This window comes from Chroicocephalus ridibundus, chromosome 6 (assembly GCF_963924245.1).
Source record: "Chroicocephalus ridibundus chromosome 6, bChrRid1.1, whole genome shotgun sequence".
NCBI lineage: Eukaryota > Metazoa > Chordata > Aves > Charadriiformes > Laridae > Chroicocephalus > Chroicocephalus ridibundus.
Genome location: NC_086289.1, coordinates 49,364,108 through 49,384,172, shown reverse-complemented (window position 1 = coordinate 49,384,172; position 20,065 = coordinate 49,364,108). Strand labels below are relative to the sequence as shown.

The window sequence follows — 20,065 nt, the reverse complement described above, 5'->3', positions numbered from 1 at the left end:
CAACCAAAAAAAGGGAGAAAATCTCACAGGCTGTTTATGTGCCTGGAAGCCAGATTTACAGGGAACTCTCATGTTTCTGCTTAAAATAGAAAGGCAGAGACACCCTATTGACAATACAGCAGAAGATACCTTAGTTCTCCTCACAACCAAGTTTAATGTCTGTGACTGAGACACAAGAATCTCTTTTGTGAAGAGTAAGTACATATTCATTGGGTTTTATGGTGCCAAATTACTAACTGGCAACTGCCAGGATTATTTTCCATTCACTTTCTTCCTCCAGAAATGCAAGAGCTTAGATAATGGTAATGGAAAAACCAGAAGCAATTGGTTTTATCACACAAGCTAGATTTGGATGCATATTTCAACAGAAGCCTTTAAAAAGCTCAGCTGTGTTGGCTTTGGGTTTGTTGTTGGTTTTTTTGTTGTTTTTTTGTTTGTTTTTTTTAATTACCATTTTACAAGTTGTTTTTATAATATGTTTCAGGGAGATCTATTATTTAACAGAAACAGGCCTAGTTCTGTCAACAGTAACAAGCTAAGGAAAACATTACAATACAAGAATGCTTTTCGAAATTTTGAATGTATTTAAGGAAACATAACACTGGAAAGAAAGGCAGAAGAAAAGGAAGAGTGAAAAGGAACACCAGAACATTAAAAAAAACCAACCCAACACTCCTAATCCCTACACAGTAATTAAATTTGACCAAGCCCTGACAGGTAAACAAATAAAACCCCCTTGAATGCACTCAAAGAACTTTTGGAAGCAAAGGTCTGTTTACAAGTATTTGTCACACCGAAAACTAGAACAATCCTGTTTCTGAAGATGTGTTGTGTTTTTCACAACTCCCAGTGTCATCTGTAACAGCAAATTTATTTATCAGGAAGTGACAGAGCAAAGAATGAATGTGAATTATAACTACAAGGAATAACAGACAACATAGCCTTTACACAGGGGGTGAAAACTGCTGAAAGTGGGAACTGGACACACATTTCTCTGAAGGGCAGATCTGAAGAAGTAAAATGAGTATGACTGTATACATAAAATGTATATGTTCAATAATACTCACCTTTCTGAAAAATCTGATTCTATAAATTCTCGAGTCCGCTTTCTGTCCCTAAGAAAAGACAATTCAAACTTAGATGAAAATAACATTATATATTTAGACCAACAAAATCAAGGTATTTGGGGCCTAGCTAGGTACTAGTGTTTGCTGTTACCTGCTCTGAAAGGGGACAATAGCACACACGCAGCCTGACAAAATTTGAGAGGTGGTGGTTAGGACTCTGGAGGTTGTCTGAGCTCGCTGACAGACAAGTTCTATTCCCAACTTTACCTTGCTTTGCTCGTATGATTTTAAGGAAGTCACTTCATCTGGAACTATAGGAAGTGCTGATGTGAGTTAGATAACCAAATCCTATCAAAAAGGAGAAGCTGGGCTCCTTTGAAAATTCCTATTAAAAATTCCTCCATGTGGAAGAAAAACACCTTTAAACAGTGCATAAGATATATTCTATATTTTCAGGACATTGAATGTTTTGGTATCTTTAAACAAAAAACAAGGTAAAACACTAAACATGTTCATATTAGAGCTGATGCACACAGAGCTGAAGAGAGACACTCTGAAGAAGTAGTTGACGTTATTTTGCAGAGGATTAGCAGTCACCAGTTGTTGCTCGTTTCCTTATCATTCTGTTTATTAGCTACAGCAAGCTGACTTCAGAAGCTGTATTCCAAAATCGTCTTCTATTCTTGCAGCTAATACAATGCACAGTGCTTGAGAACTATCAGTTAATTACTTCATATGGTTACCCTGCAATTTCAAAACCAGGGCTCACAGCCGATACTTACGCAGCTAAAAACCTGACACTGTTATGAAGGGAGCTGAACAAAACCGATGGATTTGCGGGCCTGTGCCGTGAGAGCCGCGTGTTTGGCTGCGCGACCCCGAACCCTCCGGTAGGCGCTTCCTCGCCGCCACGGCGGGGCCTGTCCTGGGCGACCCCTGTCCATGGTGCTAACCCGCCCGGGCGGCCTCGGGCCCGCGGGGGGCTGGGGAGGGGCTGCGGCGGCAGCGGATGGAGACCCCCGGTCTGTCAGCCGGACTGACGGGGGCTGAATGGAGCCCCGAGAATGAACATGCTCTTGTCTCATTTGATTTGGGAGACAATTTGGCATCTGTGTGAAAACGGGTAAAGCAAGGAGTCTGGACTTGCAGTCCTCCAGAACTGTCTTCAGCAAGGGGCTCGCCGCTTAGGTTCAGCCGTACCACAGACCCTTCCTCACTTTTCTTCGGATGAAAATATGATCTGTCATATGAACTACTGCAGGGATCAATACTGATTGGCCAGTCTGGAGAACATCTTGCTCCTTCTTATTGGCGAAACAATACTTAGGCTCATTGGAAATACTGTGTCTAGATTTTGACAGTATACAAACAAAAGGATGGTGCTTCTCCTTGGCTGTGGTTGCTGCACTGCAACTAGGCTTCTCTCTGGGAATCTTCATCGCCTGGGTTTGGATGAAGCTTAAGGAAGCTAATGGGCATTGATTCTCCGCTTTAGCAGGCTGGGAACAGACACTATAGCTTTTCCATCCTCTGGGTACTGAAAGAACTTCTGCCTGGCCTCCACATGACACAAATTTTGCAGAAATAATCTTTGACAACTCCTTTTTCAAATTAAATCAGAACGAAACGTACTTAAAAGATATTTGAGGAGATAAACACATACTCAGCAAAAAAATCAAACTTAAAAACTGCTCAGCTGGGCAGGCAGTTTACTGACTCTATGGCGGGAATAGAGCAACTGGGAAGTACAAGCCTATGACTGTCCTTGTGTACAGCACAGAATGAGCAAAGTCAAGGTACAAACGTTATACTCAGAGCAGATCCTCAAACATCTTTAAATAAAACAAAAATCTTACCCTGGTACCCAGCCAGAAGCTTCTGTTATGTGTGTCTGTGTGACCATTGTTGGAGCTGGGTTATATGGACTCCCAATCAGAACACTCCCTGAATTGGTCAGTCTTTGTGATGTGCTTATGATCTATGGCATTTAGAAATAAAAACATACAGTTGTCTTAAGAAAACAGAGGTTACCACAGCCCAAAACTCATACTAAGCATGGTACTAAGAAAGTAGTAATAATTCTGTAGCAGATGCAAGCTGCAGTCAAAGTACACAGTGGAGATGTCATCACAAGATCTTCATACATGAAAGTAATTACAATGCTGTTAAGTTTTCCACTAATTGTACCATGTTACTGTGTAATTCATAGGGGCAAGATCTAGACAAACAGAAATAATTAGTAGGTATGGCAGATAGGGTCTGTGCCTATACACATTTAATTGTTTCTTCAAGAGTACATCTAGGCAATTTCTTGATCACTGTAATCAAAAAGCCTCCTTTCCAATGGATTTGTCTCTTGGAATTGTCTGTCTTTGGTACCAAAGACAATCTGAGGTACAGGCAAAGTATTCCCTACAGTTTCTAGCATTCACAAGATCTCAAAGCACTCCAGGACATTGTACCTATGGAATTAAATGTAAAGCCTGTACAGAATAGACAGAATTTACATTTATTCAAACCTGGTGAAATGTATGCATAATGGTTGTTAACACTAAGACACCTGGTTTCAACTTTTAAATCGTATCGACGTTCACTCTTTAAAGTAGGTCACCAGAAGAATTTAGATAGTATTTAAAAATGAAGTAGTATTAAGTAGTTATTCTTTAAAATAAAACACGTTATGCTATTTTGATTACAGTATGGTAAGATTCATATCAAGGCTTCTTGGACTATGCTTTTTACTCATATACCTTATTTTGCTTTTTTAAACTTTACTTTTACTTTACTCCATTTGTTAGTGACATTTTGAGTACCTACTGAATTAAACTTTGCAGTTTCCTTTACTTCTTAATTTACCCAACACCCATGTAAGTATAGAGCAGATAATTTGTTTGGTATCCATAAATATTTTTTAAACAAGTAGAAAAAAAATGGTATCTGAAGAATTTTCTACTTCCTTAGCTTACTGAGCATTACTTCACATCCCTCCTGACAACACACTGTGATTGCACATATGTATTTTTTATCTTAAAGACATAGATTTATCTTATTTATTTTTGCAAGTGGATAGCTTGACAGAAACAAGTGAAAACAGAAATTTAGGAAAACCAAAAGAGGTGCAAGTTAGATATTTACTGGTTGGTACTGGAGAACAAAAGATCCCTGGCTGGCTGCTTTACACACGGCATGCAGGCACAGGAAAGGGATCAACTTTTGTCAACTTACTGCTACATTGGCTTAAAGCCAGAAACATTTTGTGATAGAATGATTAATTTTTAAAAGCTTGCTTAAGTTCAGCCCTGGTGTAACATCAGTATGTATGTAATGCAATGTTTCAATTAAACATCAATCCAATCCAGTAACTTTTTACATCCATTTCTTCCAACACTATCAATAATGTTTATTTGCAGTAAGCGTATGGTTCTGCCAGCATAAGGCAGGCACGTGCCAGGGAGAAAAGATTTTAAATATTTTGAAAACTGAAATGCATTTCAGCACATTCCCTCCTCTCTGAGGTTTCACATCGCTCTACTGATGTCTTGCAAATCACAGATCAAGCGTGTCATTAAAGGGTATTTTATGTGCAATCTCCCGGTAATTTTCCTGTGACACGTGAAGCTGGCACCGCCACCTCCGGGCGTCCCCACGCCGACCCGTCCGGTCTCCTCCTGTCCCGCGGTGCCACCTGCTGGCGGCGGCACCGGAGCGGAACCCACCGCCGGCAGCTCCCGGAGAAAGCTGCGCGCCCTCGGGGTACACAAACCGGTGTAACTTCACTTCCACTTCTACTTTTACCAGTGAACGTCTGCTTTCACAAAAAAATGCTACACGGAGTATTTTGAGAGGACTAATTCCACCTTCTCTTAACGGCAAACAGTTTTTTCCAGTGTGCCTGAAGTAATCACAGGAATTCCCTACGCAACATAAAGCAGGAAAAGAAAACCTCACCCTACTTTAGCAAATAGAGCATCTGTAGGATGTGTTTAATCCCTGTAATTAACCACCAGCATTTTATCAGTGATATTTATGCTGTTAAATTTACACCTACAGACTGAATCTAAAGAAATTGTAACAAACACCCATATGCAAGAACGCAGCCCCAAAAACCTGTGCTGACATCACTGTTTGCGCAGCCGTACCCCAGGGGATTCCAACTGACTCCGGGGGGGCCGTGTGCTGCTGTGAAGGGCCCGGAGCAGCCACGGGGGCTGGAACCTGCAGTGGTTAAACACAGCCCAAACCCCCTGGCGGCAGCAGGATGCTGCCAAGGCGGGTGCGATGCCAAAGGAGTGCTAACATACACACTATTGAGAACTTGGGAACAATTCCCTTTTAAATGGTCTGGGGCACAACACAGCTGTACGCTGGGTGTCTTAGGAGGCCTAACACCTTAGGAGGAGGTGTTAATGGCTATTTAATAATAAAATGTTTTCTGAATATAGATCTATCCTTACAAAGCAGCAAATAAAATAATAAAAAAGAATTTAAAAAAATTCAAATAAGAATACAAAAGAAAAATAAATCAAATGCATGTCTCACACCACGCAGTAGCTTTTCCAACTTCTACCTGCTATAGAACCTCAACTGTAACTGGGGCTCACGTAAACCAAAAACAGGGCCTTGAGAAGCCACTCGTAAGAGCAGGAACCGCATTAGCTGACTGCTCCCCCCGTTCTTGGCTATTATTTATTGCCCTCACAAGATACATCTTTTGTGGTGGAACCGTTCCAGTGAAACGCTGCAGGGCACGTGCTCTGGCAACACCTGCATGAGTACCGATGCACTGAGGAACACGATTCCCTGGTAGATGGGGCACTAGCCTGTGGCTAGTACTTCAGATGCAGAGCTCTGCACAGCGGAGATGCAGCTCGGGGCAGAGGGGGCTGGCTGCAATGCTTGTGCCCATCTGTCCAACTGGGATAAAAGCCATTGAAGAACAGGAATAAGTGCCGATGTGAAAAAGACCCACCACAATTACTTGGCAAGTAGGCACCAGGTTACTAGAAGCAGTTCACTGTATTGCCTATTTAGTTCTTTGGCCACTAGAAATCTGAAAATTTTTCTCAAACCCAGATCCAAAATCCTTGAAACAGCAATATGCTCTCACATACAGGAAAAGACAGTTTTAAGAAGAGTAGCTTCAACAAGTTAAATATCTAGTAACACATCCAAGACATTTAGTCTTTGGCAATGCTGGAGATTTACTGGTGAGAACATGACTCAAAATATTCAGAGAGTCCCAATAACACTCTTCGTGAGAGTTTTCTTTTCTTAATACCGTTTTGAATAATAGTTAAAATGTCAACTGGTAAAGTTGTTTCAGTTTCTATTTCAAGCCAGGAAACGAGTGTCCCCTAAGGTCACCCACAAGACGGCTGTTGGGAGTGGCGATTCCAGCACGTGGAGCTGCTGCACCCACAGGTCAGGGCCTCTGCAGCCAGGTGGGGCCCCGCAGCAGCCCCCGCGGCTGAGGCGGGAAGCGGCAGGTTCCCAGCACTGATCACATCTTGGTTTTTCATGTTTCCACATCACATCAACAGGAAGTCAGGCAGGTAGTTACATAAGGCCGCGTTACCGGAATTGCAAAACTTACCATTTGGGGTCCAACATTCACATTGATTGGTCCTAACGTTTTTGGCAAAATCTTAGTTGGGGAGTTGGTGCTGGAAACTGGTAACGTGATTATTGAAATATTACCTGAAGAGACCAGTAAAAAGAGAATTTTAAATTACTTCCTTAGTAACCTATGAATAACAGTTTGGCAAATTTTCACATTTTAACGTATTGGAATCAGGTTAGCTTTTTTGTCTCATAAACTGCAAATACACCCTCCTCACACAACTGCCTCCAGACCTTTTAGCAGATGTCAAAGACACCTCACAAAGCTACACCTTCACTATTTTACCTTTAAAATTACGTGTTAGTATTTTTTCCAGAAACAATTTCTTCTTGCCTAAGACAGAAAGCACACAGCCTGCCATAAAAGTTAAAATGAGTATGCTTCTAGAGAGAAATCAGCATACAAATGCTATTTATTATAATCATGAGTACACATACAAAATGTGTATCCATCTATCTTCATAGCCTTAACCATTTTTCACCTGACTATACTAAAATGTTGTACAAACACGAGTGAAGTAAGCCTGTCACAGCCTACCACTCTACACATGCCATGTACAGAGTAAACAATGCCTCTGTCACTGCACAGATGGTGTAAATAATGCCTTTGCAACTTACCGGAATTAACAGAGCAGGCAGCTGGAGGTCAAGATAAAGCCAACCGTGCCATCTCTAACCCAGCGTGTTCTCATCCCAAGATGTTTATCATCCTTCTGATCCCAAACTGCTTATGGATCTACCTCATCCTGCCTTCGCACAGAGAAGCCCAGCTCTATGCTGAGAGCCTCACAAATGCTGCTTCTCCTCCTCTATTCCAAATCTTATTTTATAATCTTGATCCAAGCAGTGAACACATTTACCTATGGACACTGTGGTGGCAGCAGCTCCTGGCTCTATGGCAGTTTCAATGTAAGAGAGCTGGGACTCAATCAGTCAAATACCTCCCCCGATTCTTATGCCCAGCCTTATTCACAACGGGGAATGACAGTGGTGGGTCTGGAGGCAGAATCAAATACAAGGAAGAGCTGCCACTGCCTCGTAATCCAGAGTCAGCTTGGGTCTAGCTGGGGTCAGGAGCCGTAAGGACAAGGATTGGCTCCTGAAGAGCCACTTACGCTCCCTGGCACTAGCAGACAGAAAATGAAGGCGTCTGAGGCGACAGGTTTCTTCGGACCAGCGCAAACACCAGCCCTCACCACTGCCCTGCCCTGCTCCCCTCCTCCCACAGCAGTTGCCCCACAGTCAGCTTAGCCCGCACAGTCCCACGCTGACCCACTCGTGTTTGACAGCTCTCTTCCCTGGTCTTTTCTCATATAACCTGTTCTCCCTCCACTGCCCGCTCTTCTCTTCTCACTTGCTCCTGAACCATAGTCATCTTTTTTCTTTTTTTTTTTTTTAAATTTCAGTACACCTATGTTCTGCCATGAGGTAACTGGAAAGTCACAAATTCAACAGCGTAACTTCTCTGCAATATGAAGCAGAAGCAACGCAATCGAGAAAAAAAGACCACTTAAAAAAGGATCTTCTGTAGCTACAGCATGGAAATAGAAAAAATGAACAGATATGAGAAATATTTACAATTTGATGTAATGTTCTGTGTAAATTCCTGTGGCATCTGGACTAACACTTCTGCTAACACTAACACTATTGCTGATTACTACTACTACTGACAGTATTAATTTTCCAAAAGGCAAATCTGTATCTGAGAACATCTTCAGAAGCAGCTTGCTTCTTCTTTATTCAATACGTTAAATAATCTATTCAGTCACCTAACTCATCTAGGGAAAAAACCTTATAAAACCCACACACTTGCAAACCCACCCCCCCAGTAGATCCTTGCTCTATTACAAAATACCTTTTGTGAGGCAGTGCCAGAGAGCACAAGACAGCAGTAATTCATGATTTACATACATTGTGTTCACATTTTGAGCTCAAAATAATTCTCTAAACTGGCCGGTTACTTGTCAATTTTACTTTTGCTACAGGATTTTGCCCAGGATTTGCCAATTTGTGCTAGCATGTTCTCATCAAAACCCCATCCACCCTCTCCTTGCAGGCTGTCATCGTCAGGGACGTGCCCGTCACTTCCCAGTACTGCTGCAGCTGAAACTTTTTGACTCCTTTTCTCCAATATCAGCTCTCATACTATTTCTCCTTGTCCCCCTTCTTACCAGGGAAAAGAAATAAATTACTTTCTCTGGTGCTGACAATATAAAGTCACGTGGCAAAGTGCAGTAAAATTCTGAAATGTCGGCATTTGGCTGACAGTTCTTTCACCATAGGGCTACATCACAGATTTGTCTCCAGCGACACTTCCTGGTCTGCAAGAGGCAACAGTAACGTCACATTTCACAACGTAAGATTGAGACCTCTCAGACATACTGTACCATACCATTAGCACAGTCCACTGTACGCATCTACCCACTGTCCCACATCAATCGCTGTGCACACCGTTTGTTTCTTCCTCAGCATGTGGCATGTGGGTTGTCATCTATTTGCACTGGCAATAGTTTTTAATGTGTGTACCCTCCCTGGAACACACACGCAAACTCTCTGAAAACTGTAGCTTAAAAATACAATACCCATGGCCAAAGCCACGCACGGCCACCAGATTTACTGTAGCAGCCCTGGAAAAAACATTAAAAGCTACTGCTGAACCATGCCTTCGTTCACAAGGCTACCTAGATAAATGTATACAATCACCATTAGGGCAACTCTAGTAATTACAAGGGTCATTCAAATTACTTAATCTTGATTTTAACAAGACGGTTGCTTACATATGACATATGTTTAAAAGTCTTTTTTGGCTACAGTTACTGTCAGTAAGAAAGATCTTCATCTTCTAATCCCTGCACAAACGCCCCATTTGGCAGCAGCAGCAGCAAAGTGATCTTAAGAGTTGATCAAGTTTTCAAAGAAATGCTTCCCTGTCCTTGTCGTTCCTTTTAAATTTCTTTATGGTTAAATATAAATATGCGAATGCATAGACTTTAAAACACAGATAGGGACCGGTTTCTTTTTATGAGCGAGGTCTCACTCATCCACCACATACAGAAGGAAAGAGCGACCAAATTTGTCATGATTAGAGTTCATTCTGTGTGTTTGTCAGCAGTTGAAAAAAATAGTAAACAAAAAGTTTTATCACTTATGAAAAAAATACTCCCTCCCTCCTGTTTTCTTTTTTTTTTTAAAAATAGTATCATAGTCCAGATACTTGTGTGACCTCAACTGCTCCAAATATTTAGTGGTGGAAACACCACCTTCCCATCTCTCTTCACAGCAAACATGACAGTTGGCTCAGTGAGTTGCTGCAAAAAGTTAATGTGTTTCCAAGTAGGCCACATGAGGACCCCAACCTGAAGAGACAGATTTTGCAGTCAATATCACCAGCGTCACTACTCTCCTCTAAACAAAGAGAAATCCAACTTCCAAGAGCATCCTGTCCTGCCCGTGGCCCTCACGCAGCAGCAGCCGAGGTCCATGGGACTCGGGCCTCTGAAGCACCTGGAGGTGGCCAGGACCCATCCCAGCGCAACCAAAACATCACCACAAACTGGAAACTGCCGACACAAGTACAACCAGCTCTGAGAGCGGGCACTTGTTTGCTAAGGTGACTAGCTGTATTTTACACCAACTTTTCACCAAACAGTGCACTGCTGTTTGCTGCAGAGCTAGCAATTTCTGAAGTTTTGACGGCAAGGTGGTATTACAAGCCAGCAAGCGTCAAGAGGAAAAATTTCTTCAAGTCTTATTTATAAAACAGCATAGAAGAAGTCGAAGGAGGAAGGAGATGTCACGCTGTTTGTAGATCATCTAAAAAATATTCAGAGACTTGTAAAAAATATTCAGCAGATTTCTGTATTCAACTTTAAGCAGAAATATAGAAATATCACAAAACTAATTACATATACTTTACCACATAACAACTGTAAAGGCTTTAAACATGAACAAATTCCAAATAAATGCCAAGTGTTAATAACGCCCATCATTTGGGGAAAAAAAGATTACACTGATTTACGTTCCACTGAAAAACAGCAGTGCGTACAGTTGTAAGCTGAACACAATGAGACCCATCAGCCTCCTAGTCACGGTAATCTTACTGCAGGGATGAAAAAGGTCAGCAGAGATGGATCAAACTAGAATGATTTGTATAATAATACTCAATTCTTATATAATGTTTCTCAGCAGTGCTTTGGAAGCACAAAGGAGGTCAGTGTCATTATTCCATTTTACCTACAGAAAACCAAGCACGTGGGAAAGAAACCCACTTACAACTCTCATAGAGAGGCTTTAACTGCAATATATAGAAACCCACCACAAACGGAGCACATTCGTCACTGATGCAAATTCAAAATAAAAATCTGTCGGTGAACATATGTATGTTTCTCTTAGAACAAAACCCCTTTGCTTCTACATAAATTAGTTTTCCATCCCTCGGTCACCACTATTGCTGTTTCTCATGGAGAAAAACCAGCCTTGCTATTCTTTCATACTTAGAAAAACATGATCACTACATAACTATTATTCTTCCTGGCATTTGTGAAATATTTTTACTTGCACACACAAAGAAAAAGTCAATTTAAGTGATCTTCAGCTTCAAGCAGTCACAGAACAGTTATTCATGTTTATGTACACGTATGCTCACATGCACACACTAACTAGCCATCCCACAAAACTAACTTTAAATGGTTACATGGCATCCTAAATAGCTTAACTTCACACAACAACGTGGAGTCCTACACGAATATGAAGCTAAAGAGGTTTCAGTGATTTTTCCCTGTATAACTAAATCTGTTAGGGCTGCAGCTTGGCTGCAAAGATAATCAGAAACAATGTCAATCGGAGAACCTATAGAATCTGTCACGGCCAGTCTGAAGGAAACCATAGCTGACAGGAAGCACAGACCAACCAGCTGGGGTCACACACAATGTGTATGTCAACAAAAAAAGTCTTTGAATTTTTAGACAAAACACCAGGGAAGTGCTGGTAACTTGGATTTCATATTGTGAGCTCTGAAACAAATGTCCATATTTTTTAAAGCGTATCAATGAACAGTCATTTTAAATAATACAGCCTATGGCTTGATGGTAATGGACGGTAAAGAAAACAGTTTAGAGCTGGGAAATATCGGGAAGTCCATTAGGGTATTTTGCAATAGCATGTGATGTTTCCTCAGGATCCTCTATTACATTAAATTGATCTCCAAGATCAGGATACCGTATTATAAAAGCATATAGAAACCCCAAATTATTAACATGCTATTAATAGGCATGTATTTTCGTGGTACATTTCTTCATTTGTTTATTGCACAAACTTACTTGGCTATAAACTTAACTTTAAAAATTGCATAGTCTGTAGATGCACACACATATCTAGAAATATATGAAACCAAAGACCTCTGTAGAAAAGGAAAAACAAAATCACAGAATCACACACAGAATGGTGCGGTACATGGAACAATGGGCATTTTGGGGCTGAATCTGTTCCTGTGTCCAGTGAACTGCTCAGCTACCTGCACAGCTACACTGGCACTAAGCAAAGGACAATCTAAAAGCAGCTGTGAGGTGACCAGGGACAACTTCACCGACACTGTTGCCCGAGAAGATGTCTGGCATCAAGCAAAAGATTACAACACAAGGAAAGGCAGAAAACGGTAAATATGCTAATTAAAAAAAAAGAAAGAAAAGAGAGACACCTGCCTTACTGCTTCCATTACAGTACCACAGCCAGATGGCAGTCCTGTGCACTGCGAAGTTTCTAAAACGCCAGCCCTATCAGGACTTAGTAAAAATTAGATACTGCATAAAAAAGGACGTACCTAAACAGTTTCTTGTGAAGTTCTATTAAAAGTTAAGATTCCCACCGAAAGCAATCTGTATTGCAATTTGATCTGATTAAGGGATCCTCCCTCATGGAGACTGTTGCAAGATTGGTGGTCTAAAGCTGGACTCCCTTTTCCCTCCACAGCAATAAACAGAGAATACCATGTAAATTCTTAGAATTTAAGAATATAGTAATAAAAAAGTATTAAATAAGGACAGTGTGATCTACATTATACATTTTGAGATGAGAATCAAATATGTCACTCAGTCAACCAGTTGAAAACTGTTGCTTCTTTCTTCCACACCCTATTAACTAGTAACTGTCAATTCACTGGTCATAGAAAAAAGTGGCTCAGTACCCAGTGTCTTCACTCGGATACAGACACACTGGGTCAGCCAACAGATTTTGTTTAGGAAGCAAACACAACAGTTAATCTGTGAAATGAACTCATTTTTTACGTGCAAGAGTATTCCCCATGAAAGATAACAAAATACGGTTTCAGTAACTTTTGTAATTTCTTTTACAGGCACTTAGAAATTTAGAATTCTTTAAATTTTCAGGACATTATTGAAAATTAAGCTTGTGCTTTAGGTGACTTCTCTGTGTATTTAATTGACCTGATTTACTTTTCGGAATATCCCTTACTTGCAGGTCACGTACATCAAGTACTTTTACAATAAGCTAAAAGCATGCCAAAACAAGACCTTGGAAAATAATTAAAAATGCAACTTATCAAATAAAAGTTAATCCTTACTAGACTTTTTTTCTACTTACATCAGATATATTACCTCTTCATTCCTACCAGCAGCTACGAGTTTTGAATGAAACAACCTTGTTACAGACGACAGCTTGTTTGTTTTGGAAACAAACTCTCATTGGGAGTTTTCCGTCTCAAAGTCTGGTATGCCTTTTTTTTCCCACCAAACCAAGACTTCCTGATCATTTCTACTGGTTTTGCTGTTGTTTTTGGTGAAACTGTAATAATTACAATCAAATCCCAACTTCTCAAGTTTATGAAAAACATTAACCCCTAAACCTAACTATTCTTGGTAAAATAGGTACTTAACAAGCAAACTTACAAGAATCTGCAGAGAGAATGACAGGATGCTTGGGAGGGTTGTCCAGGGGTCATCTTGTCAGAGCAGGCTGCCCAGGACCATGTCCAGATGACTTCTGAGTATCTCCAAGGATGGAGACTCCACAACTGCTCTGGGCAACCTCTGCCAGTGGTCAGTCACCCTCACAGTAAAAAAGTGTTTCCTGATGTTCAGAGGGAACCTCCTGTGTTTCAGTCAGTGCCCACGCCTCTGGTCCTGCCACTGGGCACCACTGGAAATTCCCTGGCTCCATCCTCTATGCACCTTCCCTTCAGGTATTTATATACATTGATAAGTTCCCCCCTGAGCCTTCTGCAGACGACAGTCCCAACTCTCTGAGCCTTTCCTTGCATGAGAGATGCTGCAGTCCCTTGATGATCTCCACAGCCCTTGGCTGTACCCTCTCCGCTATGTCTGTGTCCCTCTTGCACTGAGGAGTCCCATAACTGGACCCAGCACTCCAGCAGTGGCCTCACCAGGGCCGAGTGGAGGGGACCTGCTGTCACCTCCCCTCCCCGTACCGCCCAGGACACCATTACCCTTCCTCCTGGCAGGGCCCGTGGCTGGCTCATGGTCACCTTGCTCCTCACCAGCAGCCCCAGGCCCCTTTCTGGAGCCTGTACTGGTGCAGGGGCCGTTTCCCCCGCCATGGCTCTCCCCAGCCCGCTGGGGTCCCCCCGGACAGCAGCAGGCCACTCTGTGGCCCCTCATCCCGGCCATTCCCAGTGCCGCTCCCTGTCACACCACTGGCGCTCCGCTCCCGCCGCTCGCCTTCAGTCAGGGGCTCGGACCCTGCGCTCCCCCCCCGGCCTTGGACGGCGGCGCCGGGCGGCCCCCGCCCCCCCGGAGTACCACGGCGTTAAGCTTAAACCAGGCAGGCCGAGAGCGGGGCTCCTGGGCGGCGATGGCGGCCCCCCCTTGTCACCCGGGGGCGGCAGCAATGGCACAGGCGCGGCGGGCCCGGGGCGGCCGGAGCGGGCCGCGGCATCAAACCTGCCTTAACAAAGGCTGTCCTGTCCACCGGTGCAGACTGTCATCCACGGGGATATTCCCAAATTTACACCGACAATGTTAATTCAGGCGGTCCCACACAGCGGTACGGCCAAGGGGGCGCCTGGAAACTGAAGGAGTTGGAAGAGATTTTGCTGAGGCTACAGAGTCCTGATGGAAGAACGGCCAGTGTCTCTTGGGGGCAAAGCAAAGACACAAACCCCAAACCCACCGCTGGTTTGCCTCACGGACAGACTGCTTTGCTGGAGCAGGGCCAGGTCCCCCCCTGCCCCCATGCAGGGTGACCAGCAATGGCCCCTCGCCGAGGGCCACCCGGCTCCATCTCCACAGGGCAAGCACGAGCCTTTCACATCTGCACGTGCTTTCAAATCGGAGTTCTCTGCATATCTTGTTTTGTTCCAAGGAATATTCAGGACACGCTGTCCCTTCACCTGTCACTGCAGAAGGTAACGAATTAATGCACTTCAGGTGTGTTCAATTAGAGTGCTTACCTGGTGGCACCACATCTCGTTGAATTTACAGCTGAGAAGCTCCTTGACTACCTGATTGCAAACCTTGATTTTATTACAGAGCTTCATACCTAGGCACCTCTGACACTCAGTGGCTCAGGTAGCCTTAGGACTACTCCTCAAACTAGAAGGGAGCCCTCAAAGCCGCAGACATCCAAGGGATGCACCGAGGGCAGGTGAAGTGGCTCTATGGGACAAGTGACCAAGTGGTAATACAGGTGTGCCCTCTGCCTGGAATCAGCAGGAGATTTGATTTTCCATTTTTATAATCTCTATGAACAGGATTACAAGACTGGAAGTGTTTAATTTACTGACTGGGAATGTCTCCCAAACAGATTAAATTTTAAATTCTCCTGCTTACACATGCGACTTTTCAAACATGAACTCTACAGTATGTCTGATTTAATTCATTCACAGCTTGAAACAATCACCCAAAAACTGTAACTGAACTGTCACTATACAACTCACTTACAAACCTAATTGTACCTGTTTGAGAACTAACTTGAAATATTATACTTTATAATATTAAATTATTATTATTAAGTTAAAATTATTCTTAATAATCTATTTTAATGGGCCAACTCCACAAAGACATTTTGCCACTTAAACCAGGATTTTGCCTAAATAATGGAGTACCTTAGTTGTTGTCAACTAACTTCATTAGGCACCAAAGTTCTGCCTACAACCAGGAGTGTGTCGGTCTTGTTAGCATGGACCATACCAGGAGTTTCTCCCAACGGGCACAATCCATGATAAAACACTAGTAGAATACCCAACACATCTGTACAGGTCTCTCCCCAAGGCTAAGCACAGACTCCGGTCTCCAAAACCTGTGAGGAACATCCCTTCTGTATTCAGTAACCGAAGAGTATTCATTCACTAAAGAACGAGAACCAGGGCCAATTTCTTCTGCCTGGGAGAATTAAAATGCAGGTCTCCTACAGGAATAGTTTTAATCACTAGTCTGCCAGGCATTTTCAGATAAGGAAATGAAGCACAGTCAGCCCAGTTTGCCACAGCTGAACAGTTTTGACTGTAACAATAAGAATCTATTACGTGAAAGACTGAGTGAAAACACGAGTGAAAATGACTTTCAGAAAGGAGATACCCAGACTGTGCTGCGTGGACTACTTAAAATATTTTACCAAATGCCTTGGAACAAGCGGTCCCTGGCATTAGACGAGTACCCTGGCCATTAGTCAAGAGCCATCCGCACGTGGCATTCCCTTTCAGATCCACTGAGTATTCATTTCAAGAAGAGGAGAAAGAAGCTCCAAATGGAGATCCTTTAGCCAAAAAAGCCTGTTGCCTATGTGCAAAACATGTAGGAAAGTAAATTGGCTGTTGAACGGGAATTGTTCACTAAACAAAGTGAACAACATTCTGAGTTAATGCTCTGCTGAGCACTGTGAATTTCTTCTATGCACACCTAGAAAGAAAAATCTAGCTCCCTTCAAAATTAGGCAGCAAGTCTTTTCATAAGGATTACAAATGTGGAGGTATGTGCTCTGATTCTACAATCATCACATTTAAAAGATGAAATTCCTTAGTAAATTTGTATTGCATTTAGATACACCAGGTGCCAGAAATGCTTCTTTTTCCCAGTCATTATCTATACAAGGAATAAAAAAAATACTGTAAGTATTCTAAAAAGCCTGCATCAAAAAAACTACAGCAAGACCATAGTATTCACTACCAAGCGCAGGAAACAAGCAAGCAATAAGAAAACTGAACACCCAAATAAACCAAACAACCTGCCAACCTACTTAGGAACAGTAATTCAGATTTAAAAATCATCAGAAGTGACACAGCATGTACTTTAAGACTTACAGATTAGATTGCAATACCTAAGCAGTCTGTGAGCATTAGCTTCTCCTGTAGCAAAATAAACCTGGAAAATATCCAGAGGTTGTGTATGGACACTACAGGTCATGGTGGGAAAGATAAATGGAGCCTGATCAAACCCACGCTGGAACAGCAGCAACAGAGTAACTGCTTCAGATGGTCCGGGGGAGAAACTTGGGGAGAATGAGATTCTGAAAGGTAAGCCTCTGACCAGAAAAAAAAGCAGAAAAAGTAATTTTAGAGCACAAAGGTCAAGTGAGCTATTTTGATTATGCATTTTTAGTGTTGAAAAGCCAGAAGACTTCCCCTAGCTAACTATATATACTGGTGCTAATGCTACAGAATGAGACTGCAGCTCTATGAGTACATAAAGAGCAATAGCTGATTCATTAAGTATTTCAAGACATTGTCTTGAAATTTGAAACAGCATCCTCAAAGATCCAGGCTGCAGTCCACTCTTATTAGGCAAAGTGGCAGAGCTGTGGGTTTACCTAGAACAGTCCAGCATTTTTCAAAATTAAACCCAGTGAAACCAGGATTACACAATAGATTTCATAGTATAATAAAAGATTAGAGTTCATAAAAAAAAAAAAAAAAAGGAAGAAAAAAAATTTGCAAGGAATTTTCTATGTGCTCATGGCTTAGCACTGGAATCTGAATAGTGTTCCTTTAATGTGATATTGGTACGAAATTAGTAAGTTTGTACTAGAAGCAAACAAGTAAACGCACACCACAAATAATTATCTTTTTGGAACAAAAAAAATTAAATTAAATGCAACTTTTCTAAACATAAATTTTTAGCACTTGGAATCTGATGCTTTCAAAAGATCCTTATTTGAGCAAAGGGCCTCTCTCACTCTTGAACATATAAATTCATCATGCTTCAGTCTAAGAATACTGTGAAGGCACATTATGAACTTCAATGCCGGATAAAACAATAAAAACTGTATTAATTGGGAAGTTCACAAAGCTGTGTGAAGAGATAGTGGATCTGAATGCCTGTTTGGAGTTTCTTCTCCCCTCAATTTGCAGAGTTCAACAGTAAACATGCCAGAAGAAGTAACGGATACTTCAGACTGAAAGGAGGAGACAGCTTAGGCACTGGCATTCAAGTTTTTCCAGCTTCTGATTAAATATTTTTGATGAAATATTTTGAGAATATCTGATTCTCCAAGCCAGTGTGAACAAGAGGTTATACTTCAACAGAGATGTCAGTGAGTTTTAATTATACCTCAAGGTTAAAAAAAAAATGAAAATAATTAGAGCATAACATTTTAGAAAATACAGAAGAATGGAGGTAAATAATACATCTATCAGCCCAGAAGGAAAATCTAATAAAGACTGGGACCAGGATGACTGAGGTATTACTACTAACAGTAATGTTCTATACTTCATAAAGTTATTCGAGTCAGTTATTCTCTGAACAAATCAATAGCTTGCCTCAGAAATTATTTGAAAACGTTGCATGTATTTTAGTCTTTTTCTGTAGTATCATGACACAATCACAAAATAATGAAACACAAAGGGCAATTATCTCACCAATGCACAATAAATTAATTCTTAAAGGCCTAAAATGAATCTGTAATGTTCTGCATAGTCAAGAAAACTAGGAAGATACCGTAGCTCTAGACCTTGTCTGTTTAGTGTCTCTCATTTTTTCAGACTCCGAAGTCTGATGCACCTAAACTGTCATAATGAGCCAAAAATCATTCCTCCAGCTGGTAGATGCATTTGTTTATTGCAGTAGATAACAGCAAATCTGTATTTCCTCAGAAAGGTTGATTGAAGCATTTCCTGAATTGTAACTCCTCAAGTTTTGTAATACTGATAAGGGGCTGCAGTTTTATTTTATTGGAATCCTATAGCTGTTCTGACTGCCACCACACTCGTTTAGTCAAAAGTGATTAATCTAGAAATGCCAAGATGAACAGGATATGACAAAATATAATTATTATTGTAAATTATCCAGAATGCTTATAAAAGTACCACAAGATATCACTGACCATGAAGTCTGGCTTAACCTTCTCTCCCATTTGGACAACAAAAGAGTCTGGGAAGTTTAAAGGTGGGGTGGAAATCAGGAAATTCAGCACATTATTCACCATCAAGGAAAGAAAAAAAGGGCTTATTTTATCCTCTAATTATTTTTACTACAGTCTCCTTTTCCCTCTGAAAACCTGAAGACCAGCAACACTTGCATGTCAGTTACAAAACATCTACCAGTGCAGGTGTACGAAATAAATTTTGAACATCTAAGTTCTGAGTCTCCCAAAACCGAACCAACCATATGCAGTGAAATCAGCAATAATACTGATTTAGTAAACATAAGAGAGAAATAAGTCTTAACGTATCCTCCTTTTCTATGTATACAAATAGAATTCTCTTACCTTTTGTTGGACTCTGGTTCTGATCTATAAATCCTTTCAAGTCTCCATTTGTGGAAGTCACACCAACCTGAACAAAACATTTTTGAAGTCTTAAAATATGATAAACCTTTCTATGTTTTCTAGTACACAACTAGCAGTATTATGAAAGTAATCTGCTCTGCATTTCTGAAACATCATAATCCTATGGATAGCAGTCTAACAAAAGCATGAGATTCAAAGCAAAGAATCCAAGACATTTACTGTGTATATATGAAGACAAACTCTAATTTTTAAGTTCTTACATAAAAAAACCCCTGAATATTCTGATACTGTGCTATACACGACGCAAGCAGCACATTCTGGCTGTTGCGGTGTAAGTCACTGGCCCCTCCAAGTCAGACAGAGCAACTGCCACCAATAGCACAGCAGAAATCTGCCTGATGTCCAGTACTGTCAGTGCTAAGCTACACGGTCTACAGGTCTGAGGAGGTGTGACTCTTGATGCATTTTAAATACATTCCCTAGGCTTCAGAGATAAACTGATTTACACTGAGGGTCAATTACCAGAGACATGGGGAATTTAACTTATAAACAGAACAGTGCACCTCAGATTTTGGCATGTACACAAAGCATAGAAAGGTGGAGTTTGTATAGAAAAATGCAAGATCACTGCTCCTGGATAAGGGAGAGAAGAGATGGAAAGTCCCTCAGACCCCAGCTAACAAGGG

General features: G+C 41.5%; 1 protein-coding gene across 5 annotated transcripts in view; it reads right to left on the bottom strand.

The window, feature by feature from the left end:
- Positions 1–20,065, bottom strand: part of TFDP2 (transcription factor Dp-2) — a 60,641-nt gene that overhangs the window by 22,297 nt on the left and 18,279 nt on the right. For all 5 annotated transcript variants that reach the window (XM_063338086.1, XM_063338089.1, XM_063338090.1 and 2 more), the window contains exons 3-6: positions 19,359–19,425; positions 6,661–6,764; positions 2,924–3,045; positions 1,068–1,115 (exon numbers count right to left, since the gene is read on the bottom strand). In XM_063338086.1, coding sequence (XP_063194156.1) covers positions 1,068–1,115; positions 2,924–3,045; positions 6,661–6,764; positions 19,359–19,425 — 341 coding nt within the window. The remainder of the gene's footprint in view (positions 1–1,067; positions 1,116–2,923; positions 3,046–6,660; positions 6,765–19,358; positions 19,426–20,065) is intronic.